The sequence below is a fragment of the Corylus avellana genome, chromosome ca2 (genome assembly GCF_901000735.1).
Source record: "Corylus avellana chromosome ca2, CavTom2PMs-1.0".
Lineage (NCBI taxonomy): Eukaryota > Viridiplantae > Streptophyta > Magnoliopsida > Fagales > Betulaceae > Corylus > Corylus avellana.
In genome coordinates, this window is record NC_081542.1 from 29,758,941 (window position 1) to 29,778,403 (window position 19,463).

Here is a 19,463-nt window from a genome sequence, read left to right on the forward strand (position 1 = left end):
AATAATAGTCACCACCTTAGAATGGTGTATGATGGTTTCGGCATGCGCAGATCCACCATTTTGCATTTCATCCTTCACAACTACATTGGTCTCGTTCTGATCAACTTGCATGAGTGTTGATGAATCTTTGATGGATATTGGCTTTTCAATCGCAAGCTGCAAAGAGAGGGAAATCATCAGGTATTTGAAGATACTCTTTGAAAGCGTAAACGCTAAAGAAGGGAACAGCCTGCATGAACACAGCTTTGTCCTCTCATTTTTTACTCTTCCAAAATGTGGTGTTTGAAGATGTAGAAAAATTAAATAAATAAATATATATTGTATCTAGAAAAATTAAATAAATAAATATAATTTACAATATATATATATATATATATATATATATATATATATATATATATAACCATGTATTATGCAAAAGACTGGATAGTTCTTTTTTGTTAGAGTTTTATTGATTCCCTTGAAGCTAATCATGCATATATGCATTAAAAATTTATTTTCACCATCAAGGAAATTGCCTTCAGGGAACATCCAATTCACTGGCCTAGTATATGCAGAGCTTCTACCCATAAATCAATGAGAATTTTAAGGCATCTGAAGGAAAGAGCAGACTTTAAGATATCCAATTCACTGGCCTCCATGAATCACTGATCAGAAATTGGTATCAGCACACAACTTGCTCAGTAAGAAGCTTTAGGCTCTGTATAACTAGTTTAATAGTCTTTCTGGCACTGGAAGGTCAAAATTAGACTTTCACAAAATGGTGAAAATATTGAACTTGACCGGAATTGAAACTTGCACAACATGCAGATGTAGAAAGTCTAAATTTCAAGCAGGAACAATTCACTGGTTGAAAATTTCAAGCAGAAAGGGGGCAGGAGATACACAAATGTAAACACATCCCTGACTTTAGAGCCCTTCATCCTATTACTTGAATGAAAATTCACTACCCAAATCCTCTCACTAAATAAATTCCTACAAATAAGGGAACATACTTGACATTACATCAATAGGATATTAACTTTTCATCGTAAACTCGTATTCCTTGTTTACCAATTAAAGGCAGTTTTGTATCATTCTCTCTATTAATTGCAACAACAATGCACTGTCAAATTAACTTCTCTTGTCAGTGCCCTTGTGGCTTCAGTGGCAGATCATTTTCAGTTTTCCAATGAAAATTTATTTACTAATAAAAAAAATTTTCCGATTACATTTTACAATGGAATATCACTTTTATCATATTAGTGCATGATTGGGAGGTAAAGTTGATTTCTTCGTTCTTTACTCTTTTGTATTCTCTCAGGTTGAGAGGAGGTGGCGAGGAAAAAATCTATTGGACCCCTTCCAAAAAGATGGACGTTTTGAGCTCAAATCTTTTTATCATATGCTTAGTCCCCCTCTAATAGCTCTTCATTTCTTTGAAAGAGCATTTAGAGAAATAAGGCTCCTTTGAGGGTGGCATTCTTTGTATGGACGGGAACTTTGGAGAAGAAGTTAACTTTGAATAACTTGAGAAAGAGGCACATCATAGTGATGGAACTGTGTTGCATGTGTAAGAAGAGCAGGAAAGCCACTGATCATCTTTGCTCCATTGCAAAATAGCTAGAGTCTTGTGGGTATCGATTTTCCGTCTTTTTGGGATAGAGTGGATCATGCCCCAACAGGTGGTGAAACTATTGGCCCATGGGAGAGGTCAGTTTGGAAGCCATTGCAATTTAGAAGTTTGGAGAATGGTCCCTTTTTGGTTAATGTGGTGTATTTTGAAGGAGAGCAACGATCAAAACCTTGAAGATTGTGTGAGGACGATGATAGAGTTACAAGTCATTATGTTCAAATCTCTTTATGTTTAGATGGTTGCTTACAACAGTTCCCAATTTTCTAATTTTCTAGAATTTCTATATTTGTGTTCTTTTTCTTCTCTCTAATTGGGTGTTTTCTATTGTATACTTCTTGTGTGCTTGAGTTGCACCCTTCTGCGTATTTTACAAGATGGAATTACTTATCAAGAAAAAAATGAGGGTAAGTTTCCTAGTTTAAAATTAATCAGCAGTAGCTTCCAACTTTTAATGCCTCCTAACTGTCCTATACCACAGAATGAATGTATATTTGAAAGCATATAAGCTACAAAAAAAATACTATTCCCCAATCTCTATCCACCAAACTACATAATGTGCTTGCCTGAGAAATCTCTTCAACCCATTAAGCCATTACAAGAGCTTCATAAACAAACAGCCAGAAGGAAATGTTCACTTCTAAATTAATATTTCTGTAAAAAAAAATATACAGCCCCAATTCAGTCACAAACTGCTGCCACAAAGAAATGAATAGTTTCATTCTATATATTTTTACAATAACAGTGTCTTTTCAATTCTTCTCTTCAATATGGCCAATGCAGTGTAGACATCTCATCACCACATACTCACAGACTGCTTAAAACTAAAAACCCACATAGTTTAAGAGTCACCCACTCTTACAGAGCTCTCTCCAGAACTGCTAATATCAGTACCATTACAAACCAAAGCTTCAATTTCAAATGAATTCACTTTATGATCATTTCAAAACTACCCAGAACAAAATACTCCAAAAAAAAATAAAGAAAGAAAGAAAATCAAAAGACTTGAGAGCCCACAAACTATAATTGAAGTTCCTTCGCATTTCTTGGAAATTAAAGCTCTAAACAACTATAAAGAAGAAAACAGACGCATGCATTAGAAACCTAATGGTCTGTTTAATTGCTGAAAAATGTGGGAAAAGAAAAGAAAGAAAAAAAAGAAAAGTATGGAGCCGTCCTGTTAGCAACAAATACAGACACTGTTTATGAGATTCCAAATTCTTTCCTTATCTCATTTTCTCAGATTTTCTCAGCAACCAAACACAGTGAGAATCATTGAAAGTGTGGAAAAGGGACTGACCTGGTTACTTGGTTGAAACATTGTTGAGTTTGACTCTCTCTCTGTCTCTCTCTGTCTTAATTTTGCTTGTATTCGTCTATTTCGTCTCTTTCTATATTAGGAATCTCCTCTGTTTTTTGGAAATATCACCGAGTCACTCACCTCCCTTGTACTAACTGAAATATCATTAGGTGAAAATTATGGGAAACATATATAATTAGTCCGCGTTTTTCTTTTCTTTTTTTTTTAATGCGTTCGCACAAAGGAAACAAAAGAGAAAAGGGAGATTTAAATAAATCCGCATGATAAAAGCGTAATTTTCAACTGATTGAATTTTCTTTTAAAAACTAGTCCACGTTGTTTCAGTGAGTACTGTGAGCTACAAATAACTCTGGAGGATATAAAAAAGTGCCCTAAAACTCTTCACGGTAAGAAAAAAAAAATCATAAATTGGTCTTCGAATATGTGTTGTAATTGAAAATTGGAAAAAATATTCATACTCTCGCCAAACTATCATCAAATTGTCAATGTCTCTTCAAAATTACCAGTTGTATCAATGCCTCCTTTAAACTGCTAAAACAATGTCAATATCCCTCTAACGAAAAAAATAATAATAATAAATTTTAAAAAAAATATATGGGGGTTATTTTAATTTTTTTCTTTTTTAATTTTTTTTTTTTGTTTTTTTTCTAATTTATAAGGATATTTTTGTCTTATTGACATTTTTTATAAGAACACTAACAAGAGCTTCCCAACCATTTTCCCTACATTTAAGAAATAAAACTACTCATGTCAAAAAAAAAAAGAAAAAAAAAAAGAAATAAAACTACTCTTTTTTACTCTTATCTATATTATTTTTTTATCTTTCTTCTATTTATCATTACACTATTTTCATGAGGAAGCGTGAAGGAGAGAGAGGAGAGAGAATGATTTGTTTATAATTTAATAAAACATTAAATAGGTACAGTGTTTCTTAATGCATTGGGAAATACTGTAGTTGGTGTAGGTTAAATATGGGGATTTGATGTGGGTGTGTTTTTATGTTTTTATTTTTATTTTTATAGGGTATTTGTTGTTAGTGCTCTAATACAATTGGTAGTTTGAGAGAAACATTAATAATGGGGTGGTAGTTTGATTTTTCCCTTGTGACACTTGTCTTCTATAATAAAAAATATATGAAAGCAAAAATATAAAATATAAAAAAAGAAAAAGAAAAGGAAAAAATAAAAAATAATAAGGGGGGATATATTTTTTTTATTATAGGTATTTTAAAAAAAAATATTGAGTTGGGGTGCACCGCAACAAATGAAAATATTAGAAATTGAATATAATTTTAAAAGAAGGAGAAATAATATTTAAAAGCAAGTAGAAAATATAATAGAAAATCTGTTGGTGTGTAAAAAGGGTAGAACCTAAAATAAAAATTTGTACTGTTTCATTAGGTATTTTAGCTTGAAAAATGGTGTTCTCATTTTTTTGGTTATAGATAGATATTATTTTCTAAAAATAAATAATAAATAGTAATTTTTTTAAAAAAAAAAATGCTGGCCCAACCAGTTCCTTATTTTTTTTTACCCAATTTAAAAAAATAATAATAGTATTTACCTAAAACCAAGAGAATACCTAGGCAGTGTAAATTATTAGGCTGACGAGTAAAAATAAAATAAATGGGCAACTTAACAAGGGTACATGTACATCAACGGACGAAATAGGAAAGTTGGTTAAAATATATTGGTGAGAGTGGCGTTGCGACAATGATTGTGTTATGAGTTGTGTATTGCACTGGGTGATACGGTGGTCCATCAAAGATTCAAAGGCATCGTGAAGGATGACTGGCAGTGACTTGGCATGGTGGATTGTGTGTGAGCTTCCTTTCAACAAGAAGAAGAAGAAGAAGGGTGTTTGGCTACATGTGAATTTCTATTCTTTTCTTTTTTTTTCTTTTTTTTTTTGTGAGAACATAAGCAAGCAAAGCAGACAAAAAACAGGAGGGTCCTTCCTGCTAATGATAGGAACCGGATGAGGAGGAGGAGGAGGAAAATGGGAATGTGGCCAAAAAAGGATCTGGCTGTAACCTAATGTGCAACAAAGTAGACAAAGAAATTTACACTTCTATTGATTTTGATGGCATTCTAAGAACAGAAAGCTGAAATGATATCAAGAGTGTCTGAGATGAAGGGATAGATGCACCAGTCTTGAGGAATGCTAGGGTGTTGTGGAGCAGAAATGACGACTTGCAAGTCACCTTCCTAAATAAAGTTTTCAAGATTGAGAGAAAAAGCAAGTATCACGGCAAGGTGGGCAGCAAGGGCTTCACCATAATTTGACTGACAAGGAGGGCTAATATTGGAGATTATTCTGATAATGTGTCCCTTGTGGTTTCAATAGACAACTGCTTGTGCAGAGAAAGAGTCTCGAATGGCCATTGAGACTTGTAAGGCATCAAAAGTGAGGTCATCATGGAAAGCTTCGTTACGGAAGAGCCACATAAGATCACAAGACACAACAATGAAGATTTGAATCTCGTGGTGGTATTTTTTGGGAATACCAAGGGAGGTACTCAGTGAAATAATAAGTTTGATCTAGTCACCATATTAGAAAAGTTGAGAGCTGCCGAATTTAGAGGCTATAAGGAGTTGTGCCATACTACCCTGGCAAAGACACAATTAAAGAACAAGTGTTGAAGCAAGATGTTGTGACAAATACTACCTAAATTAATAGATAATATTTGCTACGTTTTAACTCGCAAATGCACAAAATCAAACAATGGTATAGTGTGGCAAATACGAGATCATTCCCACGACGATTGTTGATTTTGCTTAAAATTAATCTTCTAAATTAAAATCCCAAAATTGTCACGAAATTGATATTATGAAAAGAAATAAAGATAAATGAAAGGGTAGGGTTTTGATATCCACCACTAATCATACTCAAATAATATAACAATATGCCAAAGGTCCAATCATATCAAGATTACTTAATGTTTGTCAACCTAAGGGCATGGATGTCTACTCCTTAAGCTATTGATCTCCCTAAGCAACGAATTAGACATGAGTGTCTACTCTAATTCTTTTCTTTCTCAAAGGATTTAACATGGATGTCTACTAAGTTGTTCTTTGAAAAAAACATAAATTTGTGGAAATATATGAGGCCTATGATATGGGTGTCTAACCCAAAAACCCCAATGACGAGATTCCTTGTTACTCTATTAAGCCCAGAAGTCGATCATCCAAATTGACTTAAATAACTAATTCATACTACATGCATATGCTGGCCAAACACATTCATATGAGGAATTCAATAAAACAAGAATTAATCAAGTTAAACATCACAATATGATTATCACAAAGGCGCCAATATTGAAATATTAAAGAGACATAATTAGGGCTTCAATCTAGGCCTACTAAAATATTTAGTTACACATACGTTTGATGCTAATCATCTTAATAATAAAATAAAAAAGAAAAGAATAAACCTGAAAACACTTCACTGAAGAGTCGTCAATTCTTCTCCCAAAGCTAGTCTGGAATTGTATCTGGAGTTCTATATTAAATTGTTAGGCTTATAGGTCTATTTATAGGCTTAGAAAAACCCTAGAAGCTCTAGGAATCCCAGAAAAATTGGACTTCAATCTCCTAGTCAAATTAGGAAGCAATCCAAGTAAAAATCAGAATAGAATTCGTTCAGATTTGCGTTCTTATATTGCGGGACGATTTTGGCATAACAAACGTCCGAATTAGGAAAATTATATTTCATAACGATTTTTATTATTTTGAGTTAGCTTTCCAATGCCGCTATAATCACCTCAATTCGATATTGAGCTGAAAGTTATGTTTAAAATACTGAGATATGTGCAGAATCCAAATTTGAATCCAATCCGATTTTGACTCAAATTAGAGAAATTATGATTTCACCATTTCCTTAATTTGATTAAACTTAACCATATCTTCTAGGTCTTCTCAAAGTGTGCTTTAAGCCCAAAACTTTCCTGAAACACTTCATTTTCTTCAATATCCACAAAACTGAAAGAAAATACAAAAAAGAAATAAAATAGCACAAAATAACAAGACTAAAAAATTAACAATTGTAAATTATGGGGCTTGTTGAAGCAGTTTTCCGAATGATGACGTGGAAAAAGGGGCCAGCACAATATTTGATTACCGAACGTTGAGCTGAGAATGAGATAGAAAAAAGGGATCAAAGCTGCCGGTGTTGTCCGGCCGGTGTAAGCTCCGATGCCTAAGTTAGTCAAGTTGTTCAAAAGGAAGATGAACTGGAAGATTATATATCAAGGAAAAGATAAGCAAGTATTTAAATCTAAGGGTCAAAAGAAGTTACCGAAATAATGAGAGGGGAGCCCCCTTTTATAGGCATCGAATTGTTCATGTTCATCTAACACTGTGGACTTACCGAGGGTCCACGTGTTGACAATATACTAAAACAAGATATTTATTTCTGACATTCTAATATTTCCGAGAGTAATACTCAGTACCTGCCTCAAGCTCGGTTGGCCGAGCTTGATGGCCGAGTGTCAATAATACAACCAAATAAAGCTGCCCTGTCGAACATGAGTTTGTTTTGAACAGTAAAAATGACCAAGTATGGGGAATGGGCCGGTAAATTAGAACTGGGCCCAAATAAGCCAAAATTTGACCCAACAGTTACCCCCCAATTTCCTTTTTCTCTTTAACAGAATAAGGAAATTATATGTAGGAAACCGAATGTAGGTCAGTTTCTATAAGCTCAGTTTTGTCATTCGGCTAAATGATGCGAGTTGGCTCTTGAATTTCAAAAAGAAATAAAACTGAATCGTTCGAGATCCTTACCTTCGCCTTTTGAGAACCACGTGTGGGTTTCTGGGTGGTTTCACATTTCCCGTAATGGCCACGCGTCAGCTTCTGCACCGAGCAAGAAACGTAAAAACGTCGCTTCGCCGAACCCTAGGCCCTAGGGTATTAAATGCGTCGCTCGGTTTTCCCCTTTCGCAGATCTTTTATAAAAACCTTCTTCTTCTTCATTTAAAACCCTACTGTCGTATCTCGCAGAAGCCATTGTTGCTTTTTCGGATTTCCATCGACCTTCTTCTTTCTTCTCAACTTGGTTTCTCTTTTGTTACCAAACTTTTCTGTTGAACATTTCTTTCTAAAGGCTTTGTATACTCCAGAATTTCGATTGAGTTTGCACCTCTTGCTTTGGGCATTTCATCTTCCTAAACCGTTTCGTTTTCAACTATCTCATCTTCTTTCTTCCTTCACGCTTTATTCCTCTTTTATCAATACCTGATGAGTCTTAAAGCTGAAGAAGTTCCTATGGAACTGGGCGAATCACACCCGGTTACTTGGCAAGCAAAGCTCTTCGAGCATGATGAGCCCAAAATACGTGAAGAATGGCAAATCCCAGATTCGGTTCAACTACGCTTCGACACCGACCGTGTTGGAGCAATAGCATATGTCAACAGCAATGAAATTTATGTATATCTGGAGATGTTCCGAGCGGGGCTGAGGCTCCCTTTTCCTAGAATAGTTCGGGTTTTTTTTTTCTAAATAATAAGCCATTGAAAAGCAATTTGATTAATAATAGATTATCTACAAAATAATAAGGCCTACAAAATAAAGATCTCCCAATTATTTCGGTTTTTTTTTTTTTTTTTCTCTCTCTCTCACCGATTTAACTTCTTTTTTTGTTCTCTCTCTTCCCATGTCTCTCTCTCAACTCTTCAAATATAATCATGTCAAAAAAAAAAATTTCTTATTTTGAATTAAAAATAAGTGTATGTAGAAAAAAAAAAAAAGTATATGTAGAAAGTATACTTTTTCTAAATTTGAATTAAAAATATAGAAAAGTATTGTAGAAAAAAAATCGTCTTCTCTAACCTATTTTAAATTTGAATTAAAAATATTAAAGCGACTAAAAGTATTAATACATAATAATTTGCTTTGTATTATTTGTTTCCTTATTTGATTTGAACATTAATAATACTTAATATTACGCATTAAATGTTTGAATTTAATGAAATCACATATAAGGAAAATTATTGAAATATAATTAAATGTCTTTAATTAAGCTAATTTAATGATCGATTCACTATTGAAAAACCGGTTTATTATTTACAAAAAAATGGTTCACGCCACATGTCGTAATATTAAAGCACTTTTGAGAGTGATTCGACTTATATATATATATATGAGATAAGTGTTGGGTGGTCTCTCTCTCTATAAAGAAGTCGCTCTTTCTCTCTTGTTTTTCTTTTTTATTGCCTTCTCTCTTTCTTTCTCTCTCTCTCTCTCTCTCTTAGTTTATCTATGTGGCTCCTTCACTAGGGTTTTTGCTTGAATGTTCAATTACTAAGCTTGGAACAATCAGCTAAAAGTCAAAATTCTTATTTCCAATGAACCCTAAAGAACTTAGTAAATCCATTAGCCCTTCCAAAGTAAATCACAACCTTAATAAACACTCGGCTTGCTACACCTATGTTGTCTATGAGTGGCTTTAACATAGTAACAGCGAGGTTTTTTTTAAAAAAAAAGAAACACGTGAGTATTAGTCAAAATCACTAATGATTTAAATAATAGCTGAGATCTTAGCCTTCACTGTAAATCAAAGGATGATGATCCTAGTTTCCACACACTCAAAACATCTGACTTCTACAAGTTCAACTTTAAATCAAATTTTTTTGGGACTACACTATATTTCTGTAAAATTCAATGGATAGATCAATGTCGTGGTTTTAGAATCTACGATTTTAATAGGAACTACTACACATAAAGCTTTAGGAATATTAGAGCCAATAGTACATGTAAATGAGTAATGCTATAAACTACATCGGCATGATTTTAAGAAATTTACATGTACCATTAGCTCTAACAAAACAAACCCCTAAATTGTTTGTGCATTGGATGAATATTAAAAGGAAAAAACACCTAACTTTTGCTCAGTCTTTTTAGGGGGTTTAGTGTTAGCTAGTGAAACAGTAAGCGGAATTTTTTTTTTTTGGTGTAATTTGGTGTAAGTGGAGGGATTCACCCACCAAAATAATAATAATAATAATAATAATAATAATCCGTCACTTTCCTAGTGGACGTCAAAGGATTTATCAAATCCAATTTAAGATTTTGCACTTTTCTGGAAGGAAGAGAACTGTTGTGGTGGAATATGCCACGTAGGATTGGGCCCCACAGCTGCCCGATTGACTAGGGCTCCTTTCTTCCATATTTGTGGATTCGACTTCTATGCGGTAGTTTGCACAGCTGCAGTAGTGCAAAACTGCACCGTTTTGGGCTACTGCAGAAAGGAATTAAGGAATGGGTAATGGGTGAGCCCACCACTCAATAAAATATAATAAATTCATTATTAAAAAATAAATATTATATACAAATCAATAATTAAAAAAATTAAAATATTAAAAAAATTAAAACAAAAAAACCTTTCAAAATCATGAGCATCTTAAAGTTCTCCTTCTTCTCCTCTTCCTTCTATCCACGAGTTACAAAGCCTTGCCAAATCTCCATGTGCCCGCAAAAGCATCCCTATTCGATTTCCCTTCCGACAAGAAGGCCAAAGCTGCGGTTATCCTGGTTTCAACCCGAGCTGCAACGGTCAGAGTATAACAATTCTAAAACTTCCTTCCGCCGGAGCTCAACCCAGACCTCTCGAGTGCTCCCTCCCTCTCTCTCTCTCTCTCTCTCACACACGCAGAGAAAAAAAGCTGCCCAGTGCTCTCTCTCTCACACACACGCAACAGCAGAGAAAAAAATTTATGTGTTGCTCAGTGCTCTCTCTCTTTCTCTTTCTCACAACACTAGAAATGGCGATGTGGTGTGCCTGCAGAAGATCACATGGGTTTTGAACTGCCCTAGTATACTTGATAAAGAGACTACCTATTTATTTTTATTTTTATTTTTTTTCCTTTTCCTGGTTTTTGGGGAGGGGAAAAGTGGCTAGGAAATGTATAGAGAGAGAGAGAGAGAGAGCACACAACCAGAGATTGAAACACAAATTTTCGGTGACTCAGAACTTTTTTTGTTCTCTGCTACCACCGGTGAGAATGAGAGAGAGAGAAGGAGCACCAAAAATCAAGTTTGGTTTTCTTTTTTCCTCTATTTTTTTGTGTTAATTTTTTAATATTTTTAGTTTTTTAATTATTGATTTATTTATAATTTTTATTTTTTAATAATTTATTTATTATATTGATAGGTCCCAAGCAGTAAATAAAAACAAAACTAATATTTAATATAATATAAAGATAATACACGTTACAAATCTCTACTTATGGCTGGAGTTCTACCACAATACAAACACATAAACAAGATAATACGTTTTGATACCCTAGTAGGTCCCAGTCAGAGCAAGATAAACAAGATAATACTCCACTTAGGGTGGGAGTTGAACACAACAGAATTAGAACTCTACACCAAATCCTCCTCTCTCAAGATTTAGTCCCTAGTTTAAATACAATAACTAATAATCTGATAACTGATAATAACTTCTCCACTAACACATTACATAACAATTTTTCCCTACTAACTTTGAGACCTACGTGGGCCATGATGCCTATCATTTGTCCTCCCATCGAAAGGAACCTTATCTTTAAGGTTCTGTGTAGTTTGTTGCTTTAGTATGACCATATCCTCTTCGATTACTTCATCTTGCCCACGGCTAGTTGCGTCAATGTTGCGGATTTCTTTTTCAATAACAAAAACGTGTTGAGCTGGACATTTGTGGCCTAAAGTATAGCGATCATTACAATGAAAACATAGTCCCTTCTCCTTCCGTCATTGCATCTCTTCCCATGTGATTTTCTGAACTGTCAGTACATTGGGTGGATATTTATTTGTGGTTTGCAATTCCGACTCATTGGGCCTCCTTTGCCGACACAATTGGTCATCTTTCATGCGAGCCAAACTGATAGTATCTTTGAGCGTCTTGGATTTGAACATTTGAACCCCTTATGCAATCTCTGGTTTAAGACATCCAGGAAAGTTGCCTATCAGGTGCTTTTGAGTACACCCTTGAACTTTATTCCTCAATCTCTCAAACTCCTTTTGATAATCATGTAAGGATCATACTCGCGTTAATTTCATCAAAGACTCGTCAAAATCTTTATTGCTAGGCAAAAACCCGCTCAACCTGCAGGCCCGACCCGCCCAGCCCGGCCTGTGTAGGTTTAGTGTTTATTTTCGCGGGTTCGGGTTGGGAATATCCAACCCGTACGGGGCGGGGCGGGTTTCGGGTTTACTAATATTTCCTATGCAGGTACTCGCCTTGACCCGCTCCTACCCGCTCCTAAAACACAAAAAAAAAAAAAAAAAAAAAAACCCTAGACTTAAGAGACCCATTCGGCTTTCTCCCTTTCGCCTAGCACTCAAGACTCAAGTCCTCAACACAGCCGTCAGCCACACCGCACGAGTGCACGACCACACCTCTCGTCCTCTCGATCTCATCTCCCATCGGACCCATCTCACTCCCCGCACGGCACCACCGTCGACCACACCTCTCGACTCTTGATCTCCCATTGGACGATTTGGACCCATCTCACTCCCCGCACCGCACAACCGCACCTCTCGATCTCCCATTGGACCCATCTCACTCTTGAGTCTCGCCTCTCGATCTCTCACTCTCACCTCTGACCTCTCGATCTCAGAAGGGTACTCTCTCTCTCTCTCTCTCTCTCTTTTCTGTTTGGTTCTTGGGAAAGATGAAATGAAAGGAAAGAAAGAAATATTCTCAAATGAACTCTCTTTTCTGTTTGGCCAATAAACCTGACCTGACCCGCAAACCCGCACCTATTTAACCCGCACCGCAAATACCTGACCCGCACGGATCTTGATCATTGGGTTCGGGTGGCGGGTTGAAAAATCCCAAACCCCCAAGGTGCGGGGCGGGTGGAAAAAAACCCGATACCCGCCCCGACCCGTGCCCAGCCCTAAAAATCTTCATAGTCAGTTGGCCCAAACCTAGCTCATAATTCTAGTTCAAATATTTCCCAAGTAACCGACATAGCTTCCTCTAGATGAGGCTTCTATAGCCACTGCAACCATTGGTTAGCCTTACCTTCAAGATGGAAAGATGCCAACACCACCTTTTGATCCGAGGGCGTGCCATGATAGTCAAAGAATTGTACCACCCGATTCAACCATTTGGTGGGATCATCTCCTTGATAAGGTGGAAAGTCCATTTTGGCATAACGTGGCACCACCGCTTGTCGCCCAGTTGCCCCTCCTTGATGAAAACCTCTTGAAGGACCACCCTGCTCATACGTGCAGTATGGTTGACGATTAACTGGTCCATGTTGTACTGACAGAAGAGTTGAGATTTCATTTAAGGCTTCTTCAATTCTTTGCATGCGATCGGCAGAGCTAGTTGCTCCTTCCTCCAAGCGTTGAATGCCTTCCTTAACGTCGTATACGTCTGCCTCCAAAGATTCAATCCTCTCACGATTTGTCGCCATACCCTTGCGCTCTGATACCAATTGATAGGTCCCAAGCAGAGAATAAAAACACAACTAATATTTAATATAATATAAAGATAATACACGTTACAAATCTCCACTTATGGATGAAGTTCTACCACAATACAAACACATAAATAAGATAATACGTTCTGATACTCTAGTGGGTCCCAGTCAGAACAAGATAAACAAGATAATACTCCACTTAGGGTGGGAGTTGAACCACAACATAATTAGAACGCTACACCAAATCCTCATCTCTCAAGATTTAGTCCATAGTTTAAATACAATAACTAATAATCTGATAACTGATAATAACTTCTCCACTAACACATTAGAGCATTCCCAATGGAGGAGCCAGATTTTTATGTAAAATGGCTTCTCAAAACTCACTTTTATCTAGTTTACCTAAGCCATTTTTATGTGTCTCTACATTCGATTAGCTATATTTCTATTTATTCTATTAAAATATTATTAAAAGCAATAAAAGTTTTGGGAAAAAAGAGAACATGTGAGAAGAAAAATGAGAAAGGTTTTGAGAAAAAGAGAACATGCAGAGAAAAAGTAGGAAAAGATTTGGGAAAAAGAGAAAATAGGTGAGAGAAACAATGAAAAATAAAATAGCTCCCTTGAAAAGTGCTGCTACATTTAGCATTTTTTTTAGCTTTTCCAATCAAATATCTATTTTACATTTTCTTTTGGCTAATCCAATGTAGGGGTTTTTTTAAACATTTGAAGAGCTATTTTAGATAAAAGTAACATTTAACTCTTCCATTGATAATGCTCTTACGTGGCAGTTTTCCCCACTAACTTTGAGACCCACGTGGGCCATGATGCCTATCATATATTTTATTGAGTGGTGGGGCCCAACCATTACCATCCATCTAATTCCTTCATGCGGTAGCCCAAAACTGCACCAAAACGGTGCAATTTTGCACTACCGCATAGAAGCCAAATCCCTCTCTTGAGTCCCTCTAAGAATGATGTGGCTCTTAAAATCATTATTGGGCTTGTGATTGATCATTATTGAATTTTGATCAAATGATGATTTTAATAGATACATCATTTTTGGAGGGATTCAAGAAGGACACAATAGAAACTTCTAAAATTATTCATATCTTACATTTTACAACAATTTTTCGTATTCTCCAAAAAATTTAACTCCCAACATTCTTACTTTTTACATCACATCAATTAATTTTATTATTATTTAAATAAAAAAATTACTACAAAACAATTTTATTTTATTTTATTTTTTATCAATTTTTCTACGATTCATGTTCACTAAACTAACCATCTGTTGCCAAGTTACCCCGAGTCTGTTTTTCTTAGGGGTGAAATTTAAAACCGCCTAACCATAATCGCAACCGCTAACCGCTATAACCGCCTAATCGCCTAACCGCTTTGAAAGCGGTTAGTAAAAACTGCTAATCGTCTAGGCGGTTGCGGTTAGCGGTTAGTGGGTTTTGAAAATCCGCTAACCACTAACCGCTACCCACTAACCTTTTTTTTTTAAATATAATATATATTTATATTATATATATATATATTTCATATAATTAATCACAATGAGGCGTTGTAGCATAGTGGTACATGCACTATTTTTTCACCAACAATTCCGAGGTTCGATTCCCCCAAATCTCAATTTTATTATTTTTATTATATAGAAGTGCAAAACAACGTCGTTTTGCATTTCTATATATTCCTCTCTCCTAAACCTATTTCTTAGAGACTCAGCCTTTTAACTCGTAAGCTCCTTGCATCTGCGGCTCTGCTCTCAAGTCTCAAGCCAAAAGCTCTGAAAGAAAAATTTTCACTAGATTTCTCTCTCTCTTCCTCCATATTGACACCATGCGTTCTCAACCGTGTCCAATATAGCAGCATAGGTAAACAAAAAAATCCATACTTTTTTTTTTTTTTTCATATTCATATGACCTGGAAATATTTAGATCATTATATCACCGGCTGGTTTGATACCATCGGAACCACCGGCAAGTTGTTGAAGCCAAGATTGGGGCTACAGATCGAGATGCAGACCACGCCGACCGTGGGTCATGGCAAGACCCATGCCTGAGTCTGCCGTGACCTAGGCATGGATCACGGCCTGACACACGCTTGGGTCGGGCTCCCCTCCGGCGTGGGCCTGGCTCCCCTCAGCCGCATCCCCTCCGGCGGCGTGGGTCTCTCTTCGGCTACCCACTGCAAAAAAACCATTTCCAGATCTCTCCGAAAAAACCAAAACCAGAGAGAAGAATGTGCATTGGGTTTAAGTTGATGGTTCATTGTTTGTACAAGAAGTTGAATCCTGGATGGGTGTGATTCCCGATCGGGGCTAGTTTTGATTGTTTCAGAGAGAATTCTTGGTGGGTTTTGTTTTTGTGAAATGGGTCAGGGAGAGTTTTGGAACCTCATGCTGGGGGTGGCCGGCGCACGACCCCTTGGCCATGGGGTGGCCTACGCCACCCCCAGATGTTGGCCCACAAGGCCACCCCATGGCTACTGGGGTGGTCGGCCAGTAGCAATTTTTAATGCTAAAATGGCCATGAAAAGGGCAAAAAAAAAAAAAAAAAAAAAAGGGTTCAAAATGAGCAAAAAAAAAAAAAAGATTAAAGTGAGCTCAAAACCGGTCCAAAAAAAAGCCCAAAAAAACGGTTAGAAAAAAGCGGTTATCTTAAAGCGGTTAATCGTTAATCGGGCCGTTAACCGCCTAGGCAGTTAACCGCTACCCAGTTAGCGGAGGCGGTTAGTAAAAATTACTAACCGTTTAGGCAGTTGCGGTTAGCGGTTTTAGCCACTAACTGCTATTTTAGCCCTACTTTCCTCGCATTGTCAAGCAAATGAGACGATTCCCATTCTTTGTGCTTGGCCTGTTTCTCTTTAAGAAAGGTCTCTCCTTCGATGATTGTTGTTGTAGGTTTTTATTTCTATTTGTTTTACTAAGAAACAACACAAATTATTAACTTAGAAAACACCTAAACAAATTTGGGCCTTTATTTATTTATTTATTTTTTACAGCAGAAGATGTGATGTAGTTTTAGCTATGGGTGAACATGTCCCCAGATGTTTTTATTTTATTTTATTTTATTTTTATTTTTATTTTTTTATATTAAAAGCCTAAATAAAAACAAAAACAAATTACAGGACCAAACAACATAAAAAACAAAACAAAAATAACTCAATCAAAATAGACTACAAGCTCTAAATGAAACTCAGGAAAGTGAAAATCACTTGAGAATGCAGTATGTGAAAATGGGAACCCACTAAAATTGATAAAACCATTGTCATTAAGAAAAGAGGAAGGATAGAGATACAATTTTAGCCAAATTTTTCTCTATGTGATATTTTAAAAAAATATTAAATAAATAAAAAAAAAGACCACATTAAGGTGTTATTACTTCATTTTTTTTTTTAAAAAAAAGAAATTATCTTAAAAGAAACCCAACATTCTATGAAGAAGAGAAAGAACAGCCAAGTTCCCAAGATGTAGCTCAATCGGCTGGGACTACATTTAATAAAGTGGAGGTCACAAGTTCAAATCCTCTCCCTCCTCTTATGCAAACATGAAAAAAAAAAAAAAAAAGGGAACAGCCAAAATAGAATCTCCAACACGGGAAAAATAAAATAAAATGAAGCTTAAACGGTTGGGATTCCACCAGAAATAAATGCAAGATAGAAACTTGATAGTTTCAACGCATTAATCTCTCGGGAATTTAAAAGAATCCATGCGCCCGCCTTTCAGTCTGTCTGATCACGAAATTTCTCTTTTATTTCCAAGAAAGCGTGCGAATTGACAGGAAATGTGTTGCCATCTGATTGCTGAGGTCTGCGAGGAAAAGATATATATGAAGAGTAATCGAGAGAGAGAGAGAGAGTTAAACTCAACAATGTCTCAACCAAGTAAGCAGGTCAGTCCCTTTTCCACACTCGATGTTTCTCAGTGTGTTTGGTTGCTGAGAAAATTTGAGAAAATGAGAGAAGGAAAGAATTTGGAATCTTGTATCCAGTGTCTGTATTTGCTGCTAACAGGACGGTTCCAAAGTTTTCCTTTTTTAATGCATGCCTCTGTTTTCTCCTTTATAGTTGTTTTTAAGCTTTAATTTTCAAGAAAAGCGAAGGAGCTTCAATTATAGTTTATGGCCTCTCAAGTTTTATGTTTTTCTTGATTTTTTTGGGACTATTTTTTCTGGGTAGTTTTGAAATGCTCATAAAGTGAACACATTTGAAGTTGATTTAAAATGCTCATGACAAAGATGCAAAATTTTCAATCTGTTTCTTAGTTCATGGTGTATATGTCACTTTAAATAGCTTACTTTGAGTGGTAATGTATCAAGGAAATTATTCTTTTTCTTTGAAATTAACCAAACTAACTTTGCAATATCTAATCTGTGCAGAAACTTCAAGATGATCTACATATGCTAGAGATGAAAATAAAAGAGCACGAGGAAAACGTAAAATCTCTGAAGACTCAAAATAACAAGTTAGATGACTCCATTCTTGATTTGCAAGGTATAAATGAGAACAACTCCCAACTTCAGACTGAGGAGCAAACAACTGAACAGATTCTACAGCATGAAAAATCTGCTGCTGGCATTTTGTGTCAATTGAAAAAACCGCATGGTACTCAGGCTTCCCATCGTCCATTGACCAAGGATGTGCTGGGTATTGTTGCTACACTTGGAAAAGTTGATGATGATAATCTTAGCAGGTTTGTTTGACTTTGCATTTCATTTTCTGTGTGTCTTTCTCAGTTTCTGGTATCCTGCATAGTTGCGATCTCATCATGAGCTGCATTTGATAATTTATGGTTATATTTTCATCCAAAATAAGTGACAATCATTTATTAGCTTCATCATTGAAGCTTTGTTGCAGGGGTTTTTGTGTATACTTTAGAATGGGATATAGTGAATTTAGGTGCTATAATATATTGCAAGAAATGACTTACTGATTATGAGGTTCAGATGAATGAGGTGGCCTATTTGCTTGCTGTTACGATCTTTGTGTAGGTTAAGTCTAATTTTGACGATGTGTATATAAGCTCTTGGACACCCTCCCTTGTAAGCTGGTTTTCAAGCTAGTTTTCAAGGGTGAGTTCTATCCAAAGTTTGTAACACTTGCCTCGTCAGAGGTTTGTAACACTTGACAGTTGACTAATGACGGTCCTACGCTATGCTCGACATAATATTTGTTTACTTATTTGAAATGCAGGCTTTTTGCAGAGTACTTGGGAGTGGAGACCATGCTGGCGATTGTCTGCAAGACATATGGAGGTGTTAAAGCTCTAGAAGCATATGACAATGAAGGCTGCATAAATAAAAGTTCTGGTCTTCACGGGCTTGGGGCTTCCATTGGGAGGGCTTTGGATGGCCGATTTCTCGTTATTTGTCTTGAAAATATAATGCACGAGTCTCATATGCTGTATTTTTTCCTTTTCCGGACAATTTGGACTTGTTCTAAAATCTTTTTCCCCCTTTCACAGACCATATGCGGGTGGGTTTATAGCTGATGACCGACAGAGAAGGTTTGATCTTATAAAGCCAAGGTTACCTAATGGAGAGTGTCCACCTGGGTTTCTTGGGTTTGCTGTGAATATGATCAACGTGGACAACACAAACTTATTTTCTCTCACAGCTAGCGGGTACGCCCGGTACGGCCTCAGGGAGACGCTATTTTATAAACTCTTCTCTCGTGTGCAAGTATATAAAACAAGAGCGGAAATGTTACTTGCTCTTCCTTGTATAAGTGATGGAGCTCTTTCTTTAGATGGAGGAATGATTAGGAGTACTGGTGCTTTTTCCCTGGGGAATCGGTGAGAAGCTCTGCTATCACAAGTGAAATGCATATTTATTACCATTTATTCCATTGTTTCACTCTCTCTTTAAAACTTAATGTTGCACTTACTTAGATGTTTGCTGTATTTTGGTAATGCAAATGCCTTTATAAAAAAGGTTCTTCTCTTTAACCGGGTGAAATTGGTTAAATTGCCGTGTCAGCTGCTTGACTTGTAGACTTTCTTTCATTCCTTTCTGATGTTCCAAAAGTCAAATCATGATTCCTAAAAACGTTGTAGTTTTCATGTTTCTTATTCAGCCACTGGTCTATGAATTGTGAAGTCCTAAAATCTGGAT

The 19,463-nt window shown here is 36.1% G+C and overlaps 1 protein-coding gene across 1 annotated transcript in view; it reads left to right on the top strand.

Moving 5' to 3' along the window:
• The first annotated feature begins 17,105 nt into the window (after positions 1 to 17,105).
• LOC132169549 (protein DEFECTIVE IN MERISTEM SILENCING 3-like) overlaps positions 17,106 to 19,463 on the top strand; it is a 6,044-nt gene continuing 3,686 nt past the window's right edge. The window contains exons 1-4 of the mRNA XM_059580571.1: positions 17,106 to 17,243; positions 17,730 to 18,043; positions 18,544 to 18,741; positions 18,815 to 19,144. Coding sequence (XP_059436554.1) covers positions 17,136 to 17,243; positions 17,730 to 18,043; positions 18,544 to 18,741; positions 18,815 to 19,144 — 950 coding nt within the window. The 5' untranslated portion in view covers positions 17,106 to 17,135. The remainder of the gene's footprint in view (positions 17,244 to 17,729; positions 18,044 to 18,543; positions 18,742 to 18,814; positions 19,145 to 19,463) is intronic.